Source organism: Arvicanthis niloticus, chromosome 14 (genome assembly GCF_011762505.2).
Source record: "Arvicanthis niloticus isolate mArvNil1 chromosome 14, mArvNil1.pat.X, whole genome shotgun sequence".
Lineage (NCBI taxonomy): Eukaryota > Metazoa > Chordata > Mammalia > Rodentia > Muridae > Arvicanthis > Arvicanthis niloticus.
The window spans coordinates 29,757,793-29,773,481 of record NC_047671.1 but is presented as its reverse complement, the minus strand read 5'-3'; the positions used below and the strand labels follow the sequence as shown (position 1 = coordinate 29,773,481).

Below are 15,689 nucleotides of genomic sequence, written 5' to 3'. Positions count from 1 at the left end.
GGGTTGGCGTAAACCATATTCAAAACGAAGTAAGATATATTGCACAGAATATTTTGATGTGAAGATATTTTTTGTTAGAAGAAAAATGAATAAACAAATTTGAACTTTCTCCTAGTATACTAGAAGTTTAGGAAATTACAAAGAGTTTATAAGTTTAGATCCTAAACACAGCAAAATAGTAGTCTAGGAGTTCTGAAGACTTAGCATTAGATTCATAATGACTTTGTTTGACGTATTAGTTTAAATATGTCTGCCAGTATATTTAATGCTTCCAATTATATGTTCAGTTCAATCTGGGGTCATTCCATCCATTCTATACACAATCATCTGAGTGAGCCCCTGGAAATAACTTTTTACTTACCAGCCTTATGGTCATGGGTAATAGTATCTATTTTTTTTTTTATTTGCATGACACCTTCAGTCCTGTTTGGTTCTTTCCCAACTCCTTTGGAATAAAAGATACAGAGATTTATTGTGTGTACACAGGCTGTATACAGTGTTGATTCCCCTTTGTCTGTTTCTTCACTCTTGTTCTTTACCAGTTTTTTTCTATTCATAATCTTTCAACTGAATTGTGAAGGCTTTTCTCTGTGTTTGTGATGTATTGATTTGACACTTTTAGATGGGGGTTGCTTTGAATTTGTAGACTGTGTAAGACAGCCGTTTTCACATAGTCATCCTACCAAATCCATGTGCAGAGAGAGGGGTTTCCATATTACTGGCATTTTATTAGGGACATCCAGATTGGGAGTAGGAAAGTAGAAAACTGGAAGGGAAGAGAGTGAGTTCTCACTCGAGGTGGCTGTGCAACTGAGGGAAGTTCTGTGTGTCTTTGTGAAGAGTGGCCTATGTGTTCTTAATGAACTGATCATGAGTCACTCAACACAGAAAGGCTTAAAGCTATCAAAGAAAATTAGGGAGAACAGGGCGGCATCTGGGATGCAGCTGTAGGGAGATCCGTGGAAAGAGGAATTGAAATCCTGCTTAGTAGAAAACAAATGGAAGGAATGTCCGTGGATAGGACTAATCCCAGATGTTTGATAGTGGGAAGATAAGAGGTAATTTCTCTTCTTCAATTTCTTCAGTCTTAACGTTTTTTCTGGGCTCCCCCCGACTCTTTCCATCCCCCCTGTTTCCTTAGAATTATTTTATTCACACCATGTCTAGCTATGTAATATTACTTTTAACTTTTCATTGGAAGTTTTACATTCTAAAGTTCTGAAATGTGTTCATACATCAGTAAAAATGGCTAATAATGATTGACAGATATCTCTATAGAATTATGTATGGGTCAAGATTGTGTACATTACCTGTGAGGTATAAGCATAAAGGAAGTCATATGCATGAAGAGGTGTTAGGGAAGGGGTGCTGAATGAGGAACACAAGTAGAAATCCGTAAGTGTTGGGCTGGGGGCTCAGTAGTGGTGTGCCTATCAAGCGTGCTCACACAGCAAAAGTAGAAAAATAAAAAACAAAAATGTTTATTCTTCCAGCCTGGCATTTTTTTTCTGTTTATTAGCTGTATAGTTTTATGTATCCTTCTGCAATTATCAGGAGATTTTTAAGATTGTAATTAAAATTTATTGAACCGAATTTCTATGGTTACATACCAAGTTTTCTATTCCCTGTAAACAATCTCTGCACTGTTTCATTTATATTTAATGTTAGGAAAGGTAAAGCATACTTTCACTCAAATACATATTTATTGCATCCCAACAACTGAACTTACTGACCTTGGCTCAAAGCATGCCCCGTCATTCCCCTTCTGATGTCACGCCCTACTTGCAGCACGTTATCTGCACGGGTCTGTGGTGCAGAGTGGAGGGGGAAGCAGAATGCAAGACCAAGCTTGACCCACCAATGGATGGAACTGACTGTGACCCTGGCAAGGTGAGTGTCTTACATTTCTCAGAGTAAGTAGGACTCTTGCATGCGCCAGGAAGCCTGCGTTTTCTTCAGACAGCTACATGCACATCCATGTTAGTGTCAGTCGGATGATTCAACATGTTAATATTTAAATCTATTTTTAATTGTAATTTATCTCTTTTCACGTGGATGTTTGTTTTTTTAGTATTAAGGTGTGTATTTTCTTGATATCGATCAGGATATTGCTCACAGTCAGGTATAAATACTACTTGCCTCCCAACGTGAACTCATGTTCTTTTTATTAGTCAAATACACAGAAATGGAATAAATGCAGAAAAAATTGTGATAAAATTTCTCAGAGCACCAATAAATTCTTTTAATTATATATATTTTTTCCTCAAGAGTTCAGCTATCACAGAACCTGTCCAATAATTTTCTTTTTGTCCCTCTTGTTGTATTTGTCTGGGTTTTGGTATGGGAGTAACTTCAAATTCAGAAGTGATTCTTTTTCTACTATGCAATTATTTGAAGATGTTAATGTTCTTCTTTCAAGGTCTAGTAGAATACTGCACTGTAATTGTCTGGACCTTAGAGGGTTTTATTGTTGTTGTTGTCTGTTTTTTGTTTTGTTTTGTTTAGGAGTTTTTTTTTTTTAAATTATTCCCTTTATCTTGATTTGATTCTGGTAGGTCATATTTATCTAGAATTTCATCCATTTTTAAAAAATTTTTGGATATTTTAACATCAACATTCTTCACATTATTTCATAAAATAGAAATCTGATAACACTATTGCTAACATCAACAACCTGGATAGATCTCATATTAATAGTATAATATCACCCCTAAAGCATTCCAACAGTTGTGTCAGAAAAACAGGTGTCCCATAATGCCATCTGAGGTTCCAGAAAAGCACAGGCTGCCTGTAGATGTGACTGTATAAACGATATATTTTTTTTAACACCAATAGAAAATAATTTGAAAATGTTATGAGTTAACTGTTTTATTCAGGCCCCACTCCTTGGTGAGATGTTATTGACAGTGGATTCTTGGTAGGGAAGAGAGAACCATCTTTTTGTGAAGATATGTCCATTCAGATGTTTGGCATGGATGGTTCCACATTGATGGGTTATACAAGAACAAAAAAATAAAAAAATAATAAAGCAAAAAAAAAAGAAAGAAAAGAGAGATTCAAGAACACAGGAAGCTAGGAGGACATGATTTGAGGATATGGGGGAGCTGGAGGAGGAAAATTGGAGGTGAATACAAGCATATTTCATTGTATGTATGTATTAAATTCTCAAAAATATATTCTGAACCATTTGTAAGGGAAGAAGAGTTGCTGGATAAGATTTATGAAGCAATGATGAATTGATATAGTCATGAATTTCTATGATTTCTTTAATTTAAAGAGAAAAACCTTTCGAAGAAATTAGAAGTGTTCTCTCACTTTCAGTAAGAGAATGGCCTCCTGGGGGACACTTCTGTGAAATATCAGTCAGTTGTTTATAGACCTTGCTGAATCTTTTTCTATGTGATTAATTGGAGAATAAAGATTGAGGTCTGTTTTATTTATTTATTTATTTATTGAAATTATACGCAGAAGTACAACAGTGTGTTTATCAGGAGCAGCTTATGACATTAACGTGAGTAATTTATTGCTTGAATCACAAAACTCTGTAAGGGCAATAACTATCTTCATCCTAAATACACTGATGCAGAATCACATAGAGATGCCTGAACATCCCGCCAGGAGCTGTCCGGCGTCACAGAAGTCACTCCTCTTCTTTACTGCTTCATTTTTGCAACCTGAATTCTAAATATTTTCACTACAGTAGTCTTCTTATATTGTTAGGAATAACTTACAGTCTTGAGATCCTTAAAGTAAATTTGTCCTTTCAGCCCAAGCTATAATTACTCATCAAAGGTAAGATATTTTCTTTCCCTGTGATAATGCTAATAATATTCTTCTGCAGGTTCTTAATGTATCGCATTTGCAAATGCATAATGAGCCTCCACGTTTCTTGGGCCAAGTGGATTCTTCCAGTGCCCCTGTGTCCCAGATACTGTAGGAGCCATCATTCACAAAACTCCCAACCTTGTTACATCACTGCGAATCTTTAAATGCCTTTGGTAGCATTTACACTCATCCCAAATGGTATTAGCTTGGTACACAGTACAAAACAGGAAACAAATGAACTTTTTAAAAAAAGTTTGCTGTGCCACAGTGATTAGAATTTAGTAGTATAAGTAAATGTACTCCCTCTAAAGGTATGAAATTGAGTCTGGAAAAAGGCTCAGAGAACTGTAGTTGTCCTAGTCAAATGATTTTGAAGGTGGACTTTTATATGCTGTCCTAGATAACATTTTACAAAGTTAAAGAAGCCACCGTTGTGCATAGTTATTTAGTATGAAACAGCAAGAAGGTGGGTTTTCTTTCATGCACAGAATTTGCTCAGAATGGAAAGAGAAGAAAGGAGGCTTACCCAGCCATTTGGCATTAGACTACACTGAAAGCTTCATAATATTATAGTCATTTATCTTCCTGAATTAAGACACTTGAGATGGATAAGGTCAATCACTACTGGATACAATGAAGACTTCCACACCCTGACAGTCAACAGCTGTATGTGCACTGAGCTCCTGTCTGCCTTGCCCCTCTCCCCATTTCCACAGTGTGCTGAGGGTGTCCTGAGGGGATGTTCCTGCTGCTTTGACAGCTTTTTGCCACTCCCTCAGCCCTATTTTATTCACCTCCTAGGCAGGTCCCCATAAACATCTGGCAATGCAGAAACACAACCAGACATTTTAGGGCACGTCCTGCCACAGAAGTAATCAATATTATATAATATTAATCTCTTAGAGATTAAAGAGATAATCTATTAATCTCTTTGTCAATCAAACTAAGTTTGTAGGTAAGAGGATTTTTGACTGTTTACACCATGGGTAGCGTTTATTTCTTGAGGTTAGAAAGTAACAAACAATTGGTACAAAATATGATACTACTAAAGTTATGGAACGTGTCACTAGGAATGTTTTATATAGTAATTTATTGTGTAATAATTTTTAAACAGAATTAACACTTTCCCTAACACAGAAAAACACTACTTACAAGATGCAAAATCAGGTCCATCTCCTTTGATGCTGAGACCTGGTTGTCTGCAAGGTGACAAACCTTAGCTGTCATGTTACAGTTTCTTTAAAAGTCACTAGTTTGTGTGTGCAAGGCTGGCTTGCATATCTGTTTATATTGTTCTTCATGTGCCAGATGTTGATCTAGTTTAAACTATATACAGGCTAAATCGTAGCACTTTCCAGAAGACTCTCAGTCTTCTATGAATTCTCGCCCAGCCAGTCAGTGCCAGCTTGGTGCTAAATGGGCAAGAATCTGTGATATGTACCCAGGGAAAAGCAAACACCCTTCGAGCCAGCCAAACAGTGTGACCAACTCAAGTTTGACAGGTTTATACTGGTATTTTTCCATGGCTGCCATAATATTATTGACTGCTCAAAGCTAGTATGTAATATATAAGTATTTACGTTGACCACCTTTCCCCTTTTATCAGATTGAATATTCCCATAAAATTATAATTTACCTATTAACATGCCTGCAACAGTGACACAGCCTGTGCTACTTTTCAAGATGAAACTTAAAGCATATTAAATCTAAAAGAGGTTGAATTAAAGCTCCGACATAGCCCAATATACAGGAAGTGATTAGTTATGCTAATATCAGTTCTCAACTTATGGGTTGCTGAAACTTTCACAGGGCTCACTTAGGATTGTTGGAAAATGCAAATATTTACATTGTGATTCATCATTAACAAAACCAGAGTTACAAGGCAGCAAAGAAAACAATTTTATGATTGGGGCTCATCACAATGTGATGGTCACAGTATTAGGAAGGTTGAGAACCACTGGCTTAAAGAGACACCGGTTGAATGTAAGCTATATGATATATTGTTTTCTAAGTTGTGTCTTCTAAAAATAATTTTAAAAAATCCTTAAAAATAATTTTAAATAAAGACATTAAAATTCAAGTTGAATGACGCTTTGCATTATGAAAATCCATTCACAGCATTATAGCGACGGTAGCTTTAATAAGCTGTTATGGCTACCATGTGTAAACACTGAGAAATCCTTTTGCATTGTGCTCTGCCACATTCAACCTCTTCGAAACAGTCTGTATGCTGAAAAAGATTCTTTTGCCCATTGGACACGAGCAAGAAGAGACTCGGAGCATTTCTGAACTTTCTTCAAAATTATTTCAAATCTTGACGCCCTTTGCCACGACAAGCCCACCAGGGCCAGACGGATCAATTTTTCCAGCTTTGCTATTTTTTTTTTTATAATTACTGATCTAAATGGTCCGCATATTGATAACATTTCATTCATGTTGTGACCTGGTACCTGTTTCTCGTGTTCATCATCTATGTGACTAATTTTCCAGAGAAATTACAGTACTCTTGTGCACGTAATCGATCATGCCTCAGTAACCATAGAAATGACTTCTCTGGTTGCCCTATCCTATCATCCTTCAAAAGCCACAGAAATAACCACTTTCATGGCTATAGGTTGAACTTCATGCAAAAGACACAAGACTAATGACTAAACCGAAGGACCACATGCCTCCCATTATTCTTGTGGTAACACTTCCCAGTTAAAGATATTAGATTAGGTACAGAGTTTGAAAGTGAAATGCAGATTTTTACAGTCCAATTGCTCAGGTCTTTCAGACAAACTTGACTTTCAGATGAAAACTTGCTATATAGTGTTAGTGAGAATTCTTAAGTTTGCTGAAAGGTCTCCTTCAGCCTAGTTAGAGAAGGAAAATTATTACTGTTCGTTCATACTTATGCATGGCTGCTTTGGAATCTGTTTTTTTTCTTTCTTTTTTTTTTTTTTTTTTGCAGGGCAGGGGGTTGTTTATTTGTCCTCTTTTAATTAGTTTTAAAGAATCTGTCAGCTTTCCTCTTCTGTTTTTAAACTTCAGGCCCCCTCTCCTCTGCTTCTGCTCTTTCTCCCCACAATGCTGGATTTTCTGCCCTGTAGTAGCCAATCTGTGTACTGTTTTTATGCCATGACTGTTAATGACGCCAGATCCATGAGTGTGGGCCTTAATATTGGAAGTGCCCCCTAACTTTTGTCTTTTACAGTCTTCGTATTTGGTACTTGGGCTGCTATAGACCTAACTGACTTGCATTAATTCCAGTGACTGTGTAGACCAGTGAATGATTTTCAGTTGTGCCCTGATTTGTTCACCTAAGACATGACTTTTGGAATAGTGGTGTAAGGCTGGAGAATGCACCCGCAGGACCCCTGCACCCGAGCACTTGGCTGGAGAGTGGAGCCCATGGAGTTCCTGTAGTCGAAGTTGCAGTTCTGGGGTCAGCAGTCGAGAGCGCAAGTGTCCTGGGTAAAGTCACAGCTCCTGGCTTGGGGGAGGGCGTTCGGTCATCAGTTTTGAAATAACAAAGCCTTTACCACCTGTAAAGCCTAATGGACAACAAAGGAAATGGGTACAACTGTACTACTGCCTCAAATTGTTTACCCAAAATAAAACGTCTCCTTTAAGAAGCAAACAATAATCAGGCTTTCTAACAAGGAATAATGAAATCTACAAAAAGACACTGTCCATGAGTAAATCAAAGGAAATGTACTCCAGTGAGCAGGATGAGCACTAGAGGGGCTCGGAGGAAGGCAAGAGGATGCTGAGACATTGGAAGAGTCAAATTAACAGTAGAAGGGCTAGGAGGAAGGCAAGAGGATGCTGGGACATTGGAAGAGTCAAGTTATCAGTAGAAAGACTAGGAGGAAGGCAAGAGGATGCTGGGACTGAAGGCAAAGAACAAGAGCAAAGTTAGTGATGATAAAAGCTAAAAAAGTAAAATGAAAACAGAAACAAAATAAGAAACAAAAAGAGAAGGAGCAAAAGTCCATGCTGGGCCCATGTGCAGCTGAGGGTTGTTAACAGGCCCTCTTGTTCAAGGCCACTGCACCTGTAGAGAGGACAGGGGAATGAGGGATTATTACTCAGTTTGCTTTTGTGGGGTTCGGGGACACAGTTCGGTTATATGTTGCTGGAAAGTGTCTGAATTTTCTGAAAATATGAACTTAATAATCCTCATATACAACTGATGTATGAGGAAGTCAGACTTTACATGTTGCCCTGAGCTCTGCCCTTGAATTTTGTCTTTTTTATTTTTTAACTAAAATAGGTTTCATCATTCATGGATTTTGAAAGATAATTTTTGCATCAAAAAAAAACTTTCATTTTTTTTAAAAATAAGCTTATGAATGCCCTATTCTCTTCAGCCATTTATATGCTTTTAAAGAAGCACTCTGATAGGATATTTTATAAATATGATGGTTTTCACTTTTGAAGGTTAGTGCTTGTTGGGAAAAGGTGAAATTTATTATCTGTACTCTTTTTCTAGGCTAGGTTCTGAAGCAAGGGACTGTAATGGCCCCAGAAAACAGTACAGAATATGTGAGAATCCACCTTGTCCTGCAGGTTTGCCTGGATTCAGAGACTGGCAATGTCAGGCCTATAGTGTTAGAACTTCGTACCCAAAGCATGCGCTTCAGTGGCAAGCTGTCTTCGATGAAGGTATGGCCACCAGTTGGATGTAACTTGTGTTATGGTGCTTGTGTTATTTTACAAATTAACTTATAATCATTTGGAGACTTCTTTGGTTTTTCCTGAGTTCACTGGCATATAACAACTGCAGAACTAAACATGTGTCTATTTTAGTATTGTTGTGAACAATGAATAGATACCCATTGGAATAACTTAAATAAAAATATAGTGATATATATAAAATATGTTTTATATAACACTATAAAAATATAGTGTATCATGGGCTGGTAAACATTCAAAGATAATTGATATGTCTAACATTGCTGGTAGAAATACAAAATGGTGCAGTCACTCTGAAGAGTACTTGGGCAATCTCTAAAGTAGTTGAACATGTAATGAACAATGTAGAAGTTGAATGTTTAAGCGATGGAATACTATGCAGCCAGTACTATTGGCAATGGATTATGGGGTGTTGTGCCAAATAAAAATGTCAGCCACAAAAAAATGGCAGTGACATAAGGCCATGTGCTACACTACGATCGATGGAAATAACAGTTTGAAGTGGCAAAAATTACAGAAATGAAGATAAATGGTTGGTGCCAGGGACTAGGTGTTTCGGTCGTGAGCAGTGTGGCAGGAGAGGCACACATGAGCTGATGGAGTGCTCGGTGTCTCAGCTACGAGAGTGGTATGTGCACAAACAGATTCAATAAAATGATAGAATTGTACATGGCGAGCAGTGTACTCTGGTTTAACTTTGTATTTGACTATAGCTACCAAGGTCCAGCCTTTGAGGATCCTCATGGAGAAGTACGTGGATCATTTCCAAACCAGTTTTCCCAGCTGAAATGAATCTTCAGTTCCTTTAAAGTGAGAACTAAAAGAAGCATCCGCTGCCATGTTAAGTTAGAATAGTAACAGTCCCTGTGAACACTGAACCGTGGGCTTGCGTGGCAGTGGCTTCTGTGGCTCCAGCATACAGCCCGGGTTACCTTTACTCCTTTTCGTTGTCCTGATGGACTGTGATTTCCCATGTTTCCTTCAGTCTGTTTGACAGCTAATATGTCACTGGGTCAGGGCTCTTTTAATTCATCTTAGGCACATGAACAGACAAAATAACCAAACAAATACGCAAAACAAACAACAACAACCTACCACCGAAACAACAAAACCGTAAACAGTAGTGGAGTGGAATGGTGCAGACCCTTAGTAATTAAAAATATGTAATTATAATGAATGAAAGCCTGATTTCTAAAGACATTTACTGTTTCTTTTTTTTTTTTTATTTTTTTTTTACATTTACTGTTTCTAAAACCAGTAGGTAAGCGTTTTAATATTAAAGTTATTAATGATCCATAAAATAGACTATTTTATATTTGTGTATGCTACCATCAATACTTTTATAATACTGTGCAGTGATCCAAATTAAACATATTTATCTCCTTCAACATTTATCATTTCTTTATGCTAAAACTGCCAAGTGTTATCCTTCTGCCTTAGAACATGTGTGCCTCACTCTGCTTTTACGTAGTTAGCCTGTGGGTAGCAGCACACTAGAATTCCTTAGCACTCATTGACAGACTTGCCCTGTGCATCTTGTCTCTGTCTTCCTAGCCTCTGGCAACCACCACTCTATACTCAACTTCTATGAGAAAGACTTATAATATTCAAGTATGAATAAGGTCATGTGATATTTTTCTTGTCAGGATTATGTCCTCACATTGCATGATAATCTCAAATTCCATCTGGGGTTTTGTTTTGTTTTGTTTCAAATGATAGGATTTCACTCTTTTTAGCATTATGGAGGATATTGTCTTTATACACCCAGCTGTTGATACAATACTTAATTTATTTCCATTCCTTGATCATTGTAAATACTACTGCAATGAGGAGAACAGTGTGGATTCTTCTGTTTCATAGTGACTTAGTTTCCTTTGAAACAGTGGGCTTGCTGGATCATGTGGAAGTTCATTTAACTTTTCGCTAAGCAACCTTACTACACACCACTAACCAAGTATAAAAATTACCTTTTCTCCTTATTCAATTGAATACTAGCTGTCTTTAGGCTCGTGGATAACGATCCTTTTTGCTAGAGTGTGGTGCTATCTTGTTGTGGTTTAAATTGCATATTTTAATCACTTTGTAATATGGATCAATTGAGTTTATTAGTTTGTGTAATTAATAAAATTCACAATAACTATCCTTCATCTCATTCTTTGGAAGCAAAAGAAATATATGATTTTATAAGTCTAAATTCTTAATAAATCATGATTATATTATAATACTATATAATAAATCATACAATATAGAGGCTACATCTGTTTGTTTGTTTGTTTTTATGATCTGTAACCATGGAAGAATTGCTGGATATAGGATCTCATTGAGGTAGTGAACATTGCTTGTTAAAAAGAAAAGAAATTTCTGGCTTTTGTGTTCATGTGTTTGCATCATTTATGCATGCTGAAGCTCTGATGCTCTCCATGGGTATTGTGCATCTTGGGGAGTCCTGTACCTTTAAATCAAGTCATAGCATCTGCATGCCAAGTACTGGCATGTATCAGGGTTCACCTACCTTGGTGTCACACTCTCCAGGGTATTACCTAGGAATAAAGATAGTGAATCAAGGATTTATGACATCTATAAAGTAAAATTATAAAGACATTATTGACAGTGTGTTACAAAAGGAAAATCACTAAGATTTTTCCACCAGATTTCCTGTTTGGAGTATGAGTGGAATTTTCATGAGGACTAAGTCCTTTCAACTCAGGTATCTGGCTTGCTTCTGTCTTCAAAGAAACCGCTAGAAAGAGAATTACATAGACCACTTTTAAGGTGTTACAGTTATAGCGGTCGTCTTCAAGTCCAACGATCTGACACAGAAAGCAGTCAGGGAATAGTGTACTTTGAGGTGCGAAACACATTGCAGAGTTTTATTGGGGCTTCTAATAGCATCTTAAAGAGAAAATTCAAAACCATGTATGTTAGAGGCCATATTTCCAACTCCCCCAAATTGGTTAGAGTGGCATTCTGAAGCCACATGTGAAAACTGTTTGAAATGTTGAGTTTTTGAAGGCTCATTTAAGTGTCTGTCTTCTTTTTGCAAAGTGATACCGGGTTCCATGCCTCTGGCTGTTATTTGGTATTTATAGAATCCCCTCAGCACACGTGGAACTTTTCTGAAGACATAAGCGCAGTGACGGAGCCTGTAAACTATTTTCCGTCCTATTTATACAAGTTTACTAAGCAGTAAAGGGCCAACTGGTGTCAAGCCAGGAGAGTAAAATGTAGCATGGAGGGCCTTCTGAGGTTTCAGGTTTGATTATCTGCACCATTGATGTCACCAAGTAGCACAGATTCTCCATAAATGGCCTCAAAATAGAAACACTTTTTCAAAAAAGCGATGCCACTTTTGAGTCTAAAAGTCAAATCGTTGAAATCCAGGCTTCTGGCTTCAGGCTCAGTAGGGCACTGAGGAAGGCCTGCAGCTGAAGAAGTCCTCAACCTGAATCAATGTTTCCTACCCTTGACATCAGACACACTGACATGATTTCTGAGTCAGCGGTGAGGGGACCGAGCCTTACTTAACACATCCGCACTTGTGCCTCCTGAACCAAGTGCCTGTGTAGTCGCTCGTCATTTCTGAAAACACGGAGCAAGGAGAGTCTGAAGACCGTTGCTTTTCCTACTTTGGTAACTTTTTATTTGAGAATGTAGGTAAAACATTGAATGTTAGTAAATCCAAATTTATTAGTGAGAGACATTAAAAAACTTAATGTATAAATATTAATTAGAATTTTTAAGTGAGTTAAGAGTAAGAATGCTATAATTTGAAAGATAGAAACAAAACTTGGCATGTGCCAAATATATTTTAGGAGAGTGATTGGTATGTTTTCTATAGTTTTGTTCTAGAAAATAATAATATGTGTATATGATATATAATATATAAACATTTATATAATAAATATATACAATATGTGAACATAAGAAATAGAAACATAATAAATATATATTATATATAATATATTTGTATATATATATATATATATATATATATATATATATGTTTATATATATATCTGAGGCCAGATCACATAAGGTTGAAATTAATATATACTGGGTTTCTAAAGAATAACATTTCATCTAATATACTAAACCTCTAATATAAATCTTTAATGTTGTAATGCTCAATTAGCATTGCCTTATATTTTTACCCAGTAGTCATTGTGGAAATATAGGACTTAAGATAAAAAATATTGATGAGTCATTCTTTTCTCTCTTTTATCCACTTTGAATGCAGAAAAACCATGTGCCTTGTTTTGCTCTCCTGTTGGAAAAGAACAGCCCGTTCTTCTATCAGATAAGGTGATGGATGGAACTTCTTGTGGCTATCAGGGACTAGATATATGTGCAAATGGCAGGTGCCAGGTAAGATATTGGTGAAGGGAACTTTGCACACTGAACTGATACTATGGGTTTACCAGGAAGCTTCATAACATAGTGAAAAGCTTTGGGTTGAGATTCATTCATTTGGGTTGAGAACCAAATGGTTTACACAGGACTGGGATCTTGAGGAAGACAAACTTAACTTGAAATGACATGTCTCCACCTGTGTAAAGATGACTCTGAAAACAATTCCAATAAGCAGCTGAAAGAATCGGTGACTTTAAGATATAGACATAGACAGGTATCACTCTTAAAATTGGAACCCTTATACGTTAAAACATTCCAGACCAAAGATTTAAACTTTTTCCAATTCTTGTCCTATCCTGAGACAGGCGTCACAAGACGTTAAAAATCAGTCATACACATCATATTCAATGTATACTAGAATAATACTAGAATCAATCAATTTTCAAATGTATCCCCTATTTTCAATGGTGGTTATTGTATTTGTTTGCTCTCCAGGGCTCATTTACATGAAGTTATGTGCTCATTTTCATCAATCTGGAGAGACAGGTTTTCTGTCCAATAGTATTAACTGCATGATGGAAAAATCTAAAGCTACAACGTAAATGTTCTCCTAATAACTGCGATACTATCTCAGGTTGGACACCCCTGGAAGATACATATGCAGGAAGGTCAGCCAGCCAAGCACAGTCACTGTGAACATGGGGAGGGGACTAGGCACAAGGGGACATGCTTGCTGACACCATGAGGTGTTCTTATGGGCCGCATATTCAGAGTTATCGCCTTTGGGGATGAGAAAAGCGGCCTTTCTGTCTTCACATGTACATGTGTATGTGTGTATTCACGGGCCCCTGGATGGAAGTCTGGTCTCAGGGATAACAGGGCTTAGTTTGTTAGTGAGTGAGTGAGTGAGTTAGTTGTTATTTATTTCCCTAGACAATTTCCAATGTGTTTTCAAAAAAATAAAAAATAAAAAGAAGAGAAATAAGAGAATTAGCTGAGTCTGAAAACTGTATACAGAGTCCCCTAGCCCTGAGAAAATGCACAGCTGAGCACACTGACATGGTCCAGGCTATAGATGAATGGTTAGAGAGTGGAACCTCATCCAACTTGAGTGGTCCAGAGTTGCAGCATTCTGTACTCTGCTATGGTTCTGTAAAGTTTAACACTGAGCTGTGTGGCAATGTCACATCCATCAACAGAGCATGACAATGACTTGAAAAATATCCAGCAATAATTTATTTTAGACATATTTTGCTTTCAGAATTATATGTTATACAATTAAACTTGTAATTTCTTTCATCAAAAGATATGAATATTTGATTTATATATTCTTAAATGATGTTTTTTTTTTCAAAATTAACATTCCCAATTGTGTGTGTTAGGTATAATAGACTAAAAAGCTATGCTTTTCACATCAAAGGGGTGTATAGTCCTGATATTTTACAGAGACAGATGCTAAATGGTAAAATGATGTCAGCAAAAGTTCTGCACATATGCTCCCATGAATCTGATTATTTTAATTTGAGTAGAATTTTCTGAAATGGTGTGTGACTTCTGCCTGCATCAGAATGTCAACATTCAGTCTTTGTTTAATTCAAATGCACCATTTAATCAAATGATGAAAAACATGCAGAATTTTTCGACAACACCCTGAATACGGGAATTTGATTAGCTTGCCTTGTTTTTAATTCAAAGTGTATAGCCACAAAACTGACTCTGGAATTCTAAATACAATGAATACAGATCTCCAAAATGGGATTGCATGCTTTGAACCCTGTCTAGTTCAGTGCAGTGTCTGCTGGGAAGGGACTGGAAGGGTTGGCCTGATCATCTCATCAGTTCCTCACAGCCAATGCCCCAGGACATTTAAGGTATCTGCCACTGCTAAAATGGCAATGCCTTTCTAAGCCACCCATCCTGTGCTCGTAGGTTCCTGTGAGTATGCTGAGACTACCAGTTATTGCACAGACAGCTGTTTTCAGTGCTTAAGTATTTCATTATCTTATGCTAGCCAGACCAATGTTAATTTCTATCCTAGATTTTTTTCCATTTTAAACAAAAAGACAGATTTTTTTTTTTTAAAGTCAGGACTCAGGCTTTCCTGGCTCCTGTTAGGTGAGCTCCATATATGTTGTGTTTTATGCATTTTCCTCTATAGACACATCTTTTGAAATAAGCTTGACTGGCTGATCAAAGTGCTCCATTAACTGCTGCTCATATACCTTGACACTGTTGGGCACTCTGACACAAGAAGGCATGCTTCCATTTCAACAGTCATGTACCTTTTGCTTTATTTGAATATCCATCGCTTAGCTATTACATATATATATATATATATATATATATATATATATAATACCTTAGCTATTGAATATAAATGTGTATATATATATATATGTGTGTGTGTGTGTGTGTGATACACACACACACACATATATATATAATCTGTTTGCTTCCCATATATAAGAGCATCAATACCAGTCAGAAACAGAGCCTTGCTTTTGATCCTGATTTTCTTTATATTTAAAATTTTCTCATATATAATGCTTACTTGACCTGAATTAGCTGTCAGTATTTATTTCAAACCTTTTCTATGAAGGAGGATCTTAGTGGCTTTCTTACAGTAGTGATAGACTAAATTCTGCTTGGTGTATACTCAACTTGGGAAGACAGGATTATTTCTCCTGAGTATTAGTGGAGGGCAATATTTATTCAATAGACAATAGTAAAGGTATTTGGTCTCAGCTTCTTATGTACAGACTGGTTCTAGGAACTGTAAAAATGAATTTTTCAACAGCTCACACATCCAGTGTCAGCCAGGGATGTGAGTTCTT

The 15,689-nt window shown here is 36.8% G+C and overlaps 1 protein-coding gene across 1 annotated transcript in view; it reads left to right on the top strand.

The window, feature by feature from the left end:
* Positions 1-15,689, top strand: part of Adamts19 (ADAM metallopeptidase with thrombospondin type 1 motif 19) — a 177,635-nt gene that overhangs the window by 96,294 nt on the left and 65,652 nt on the right. Inside the window, exons 12-15 of the mRNA XM_034517656.3 lie at positions 1,789-1,890; positions 7,151-7,281; positions 8,303-8,475; positions 12,743-12,870. Of these exons, the coding sequence (XP_034373547.1) occupies positions 1,789-1,890; positions 7,151-7,281; positions 8,303-8,475; positions 12,743-12,870 (534 nt within the window). The remainder of the gene's footprint in view (positions 1-1,788; positions 1,891-7,150; positions 7,282-8,302; positions 8,476-12,742; positions 12,871-15,689) is intronic.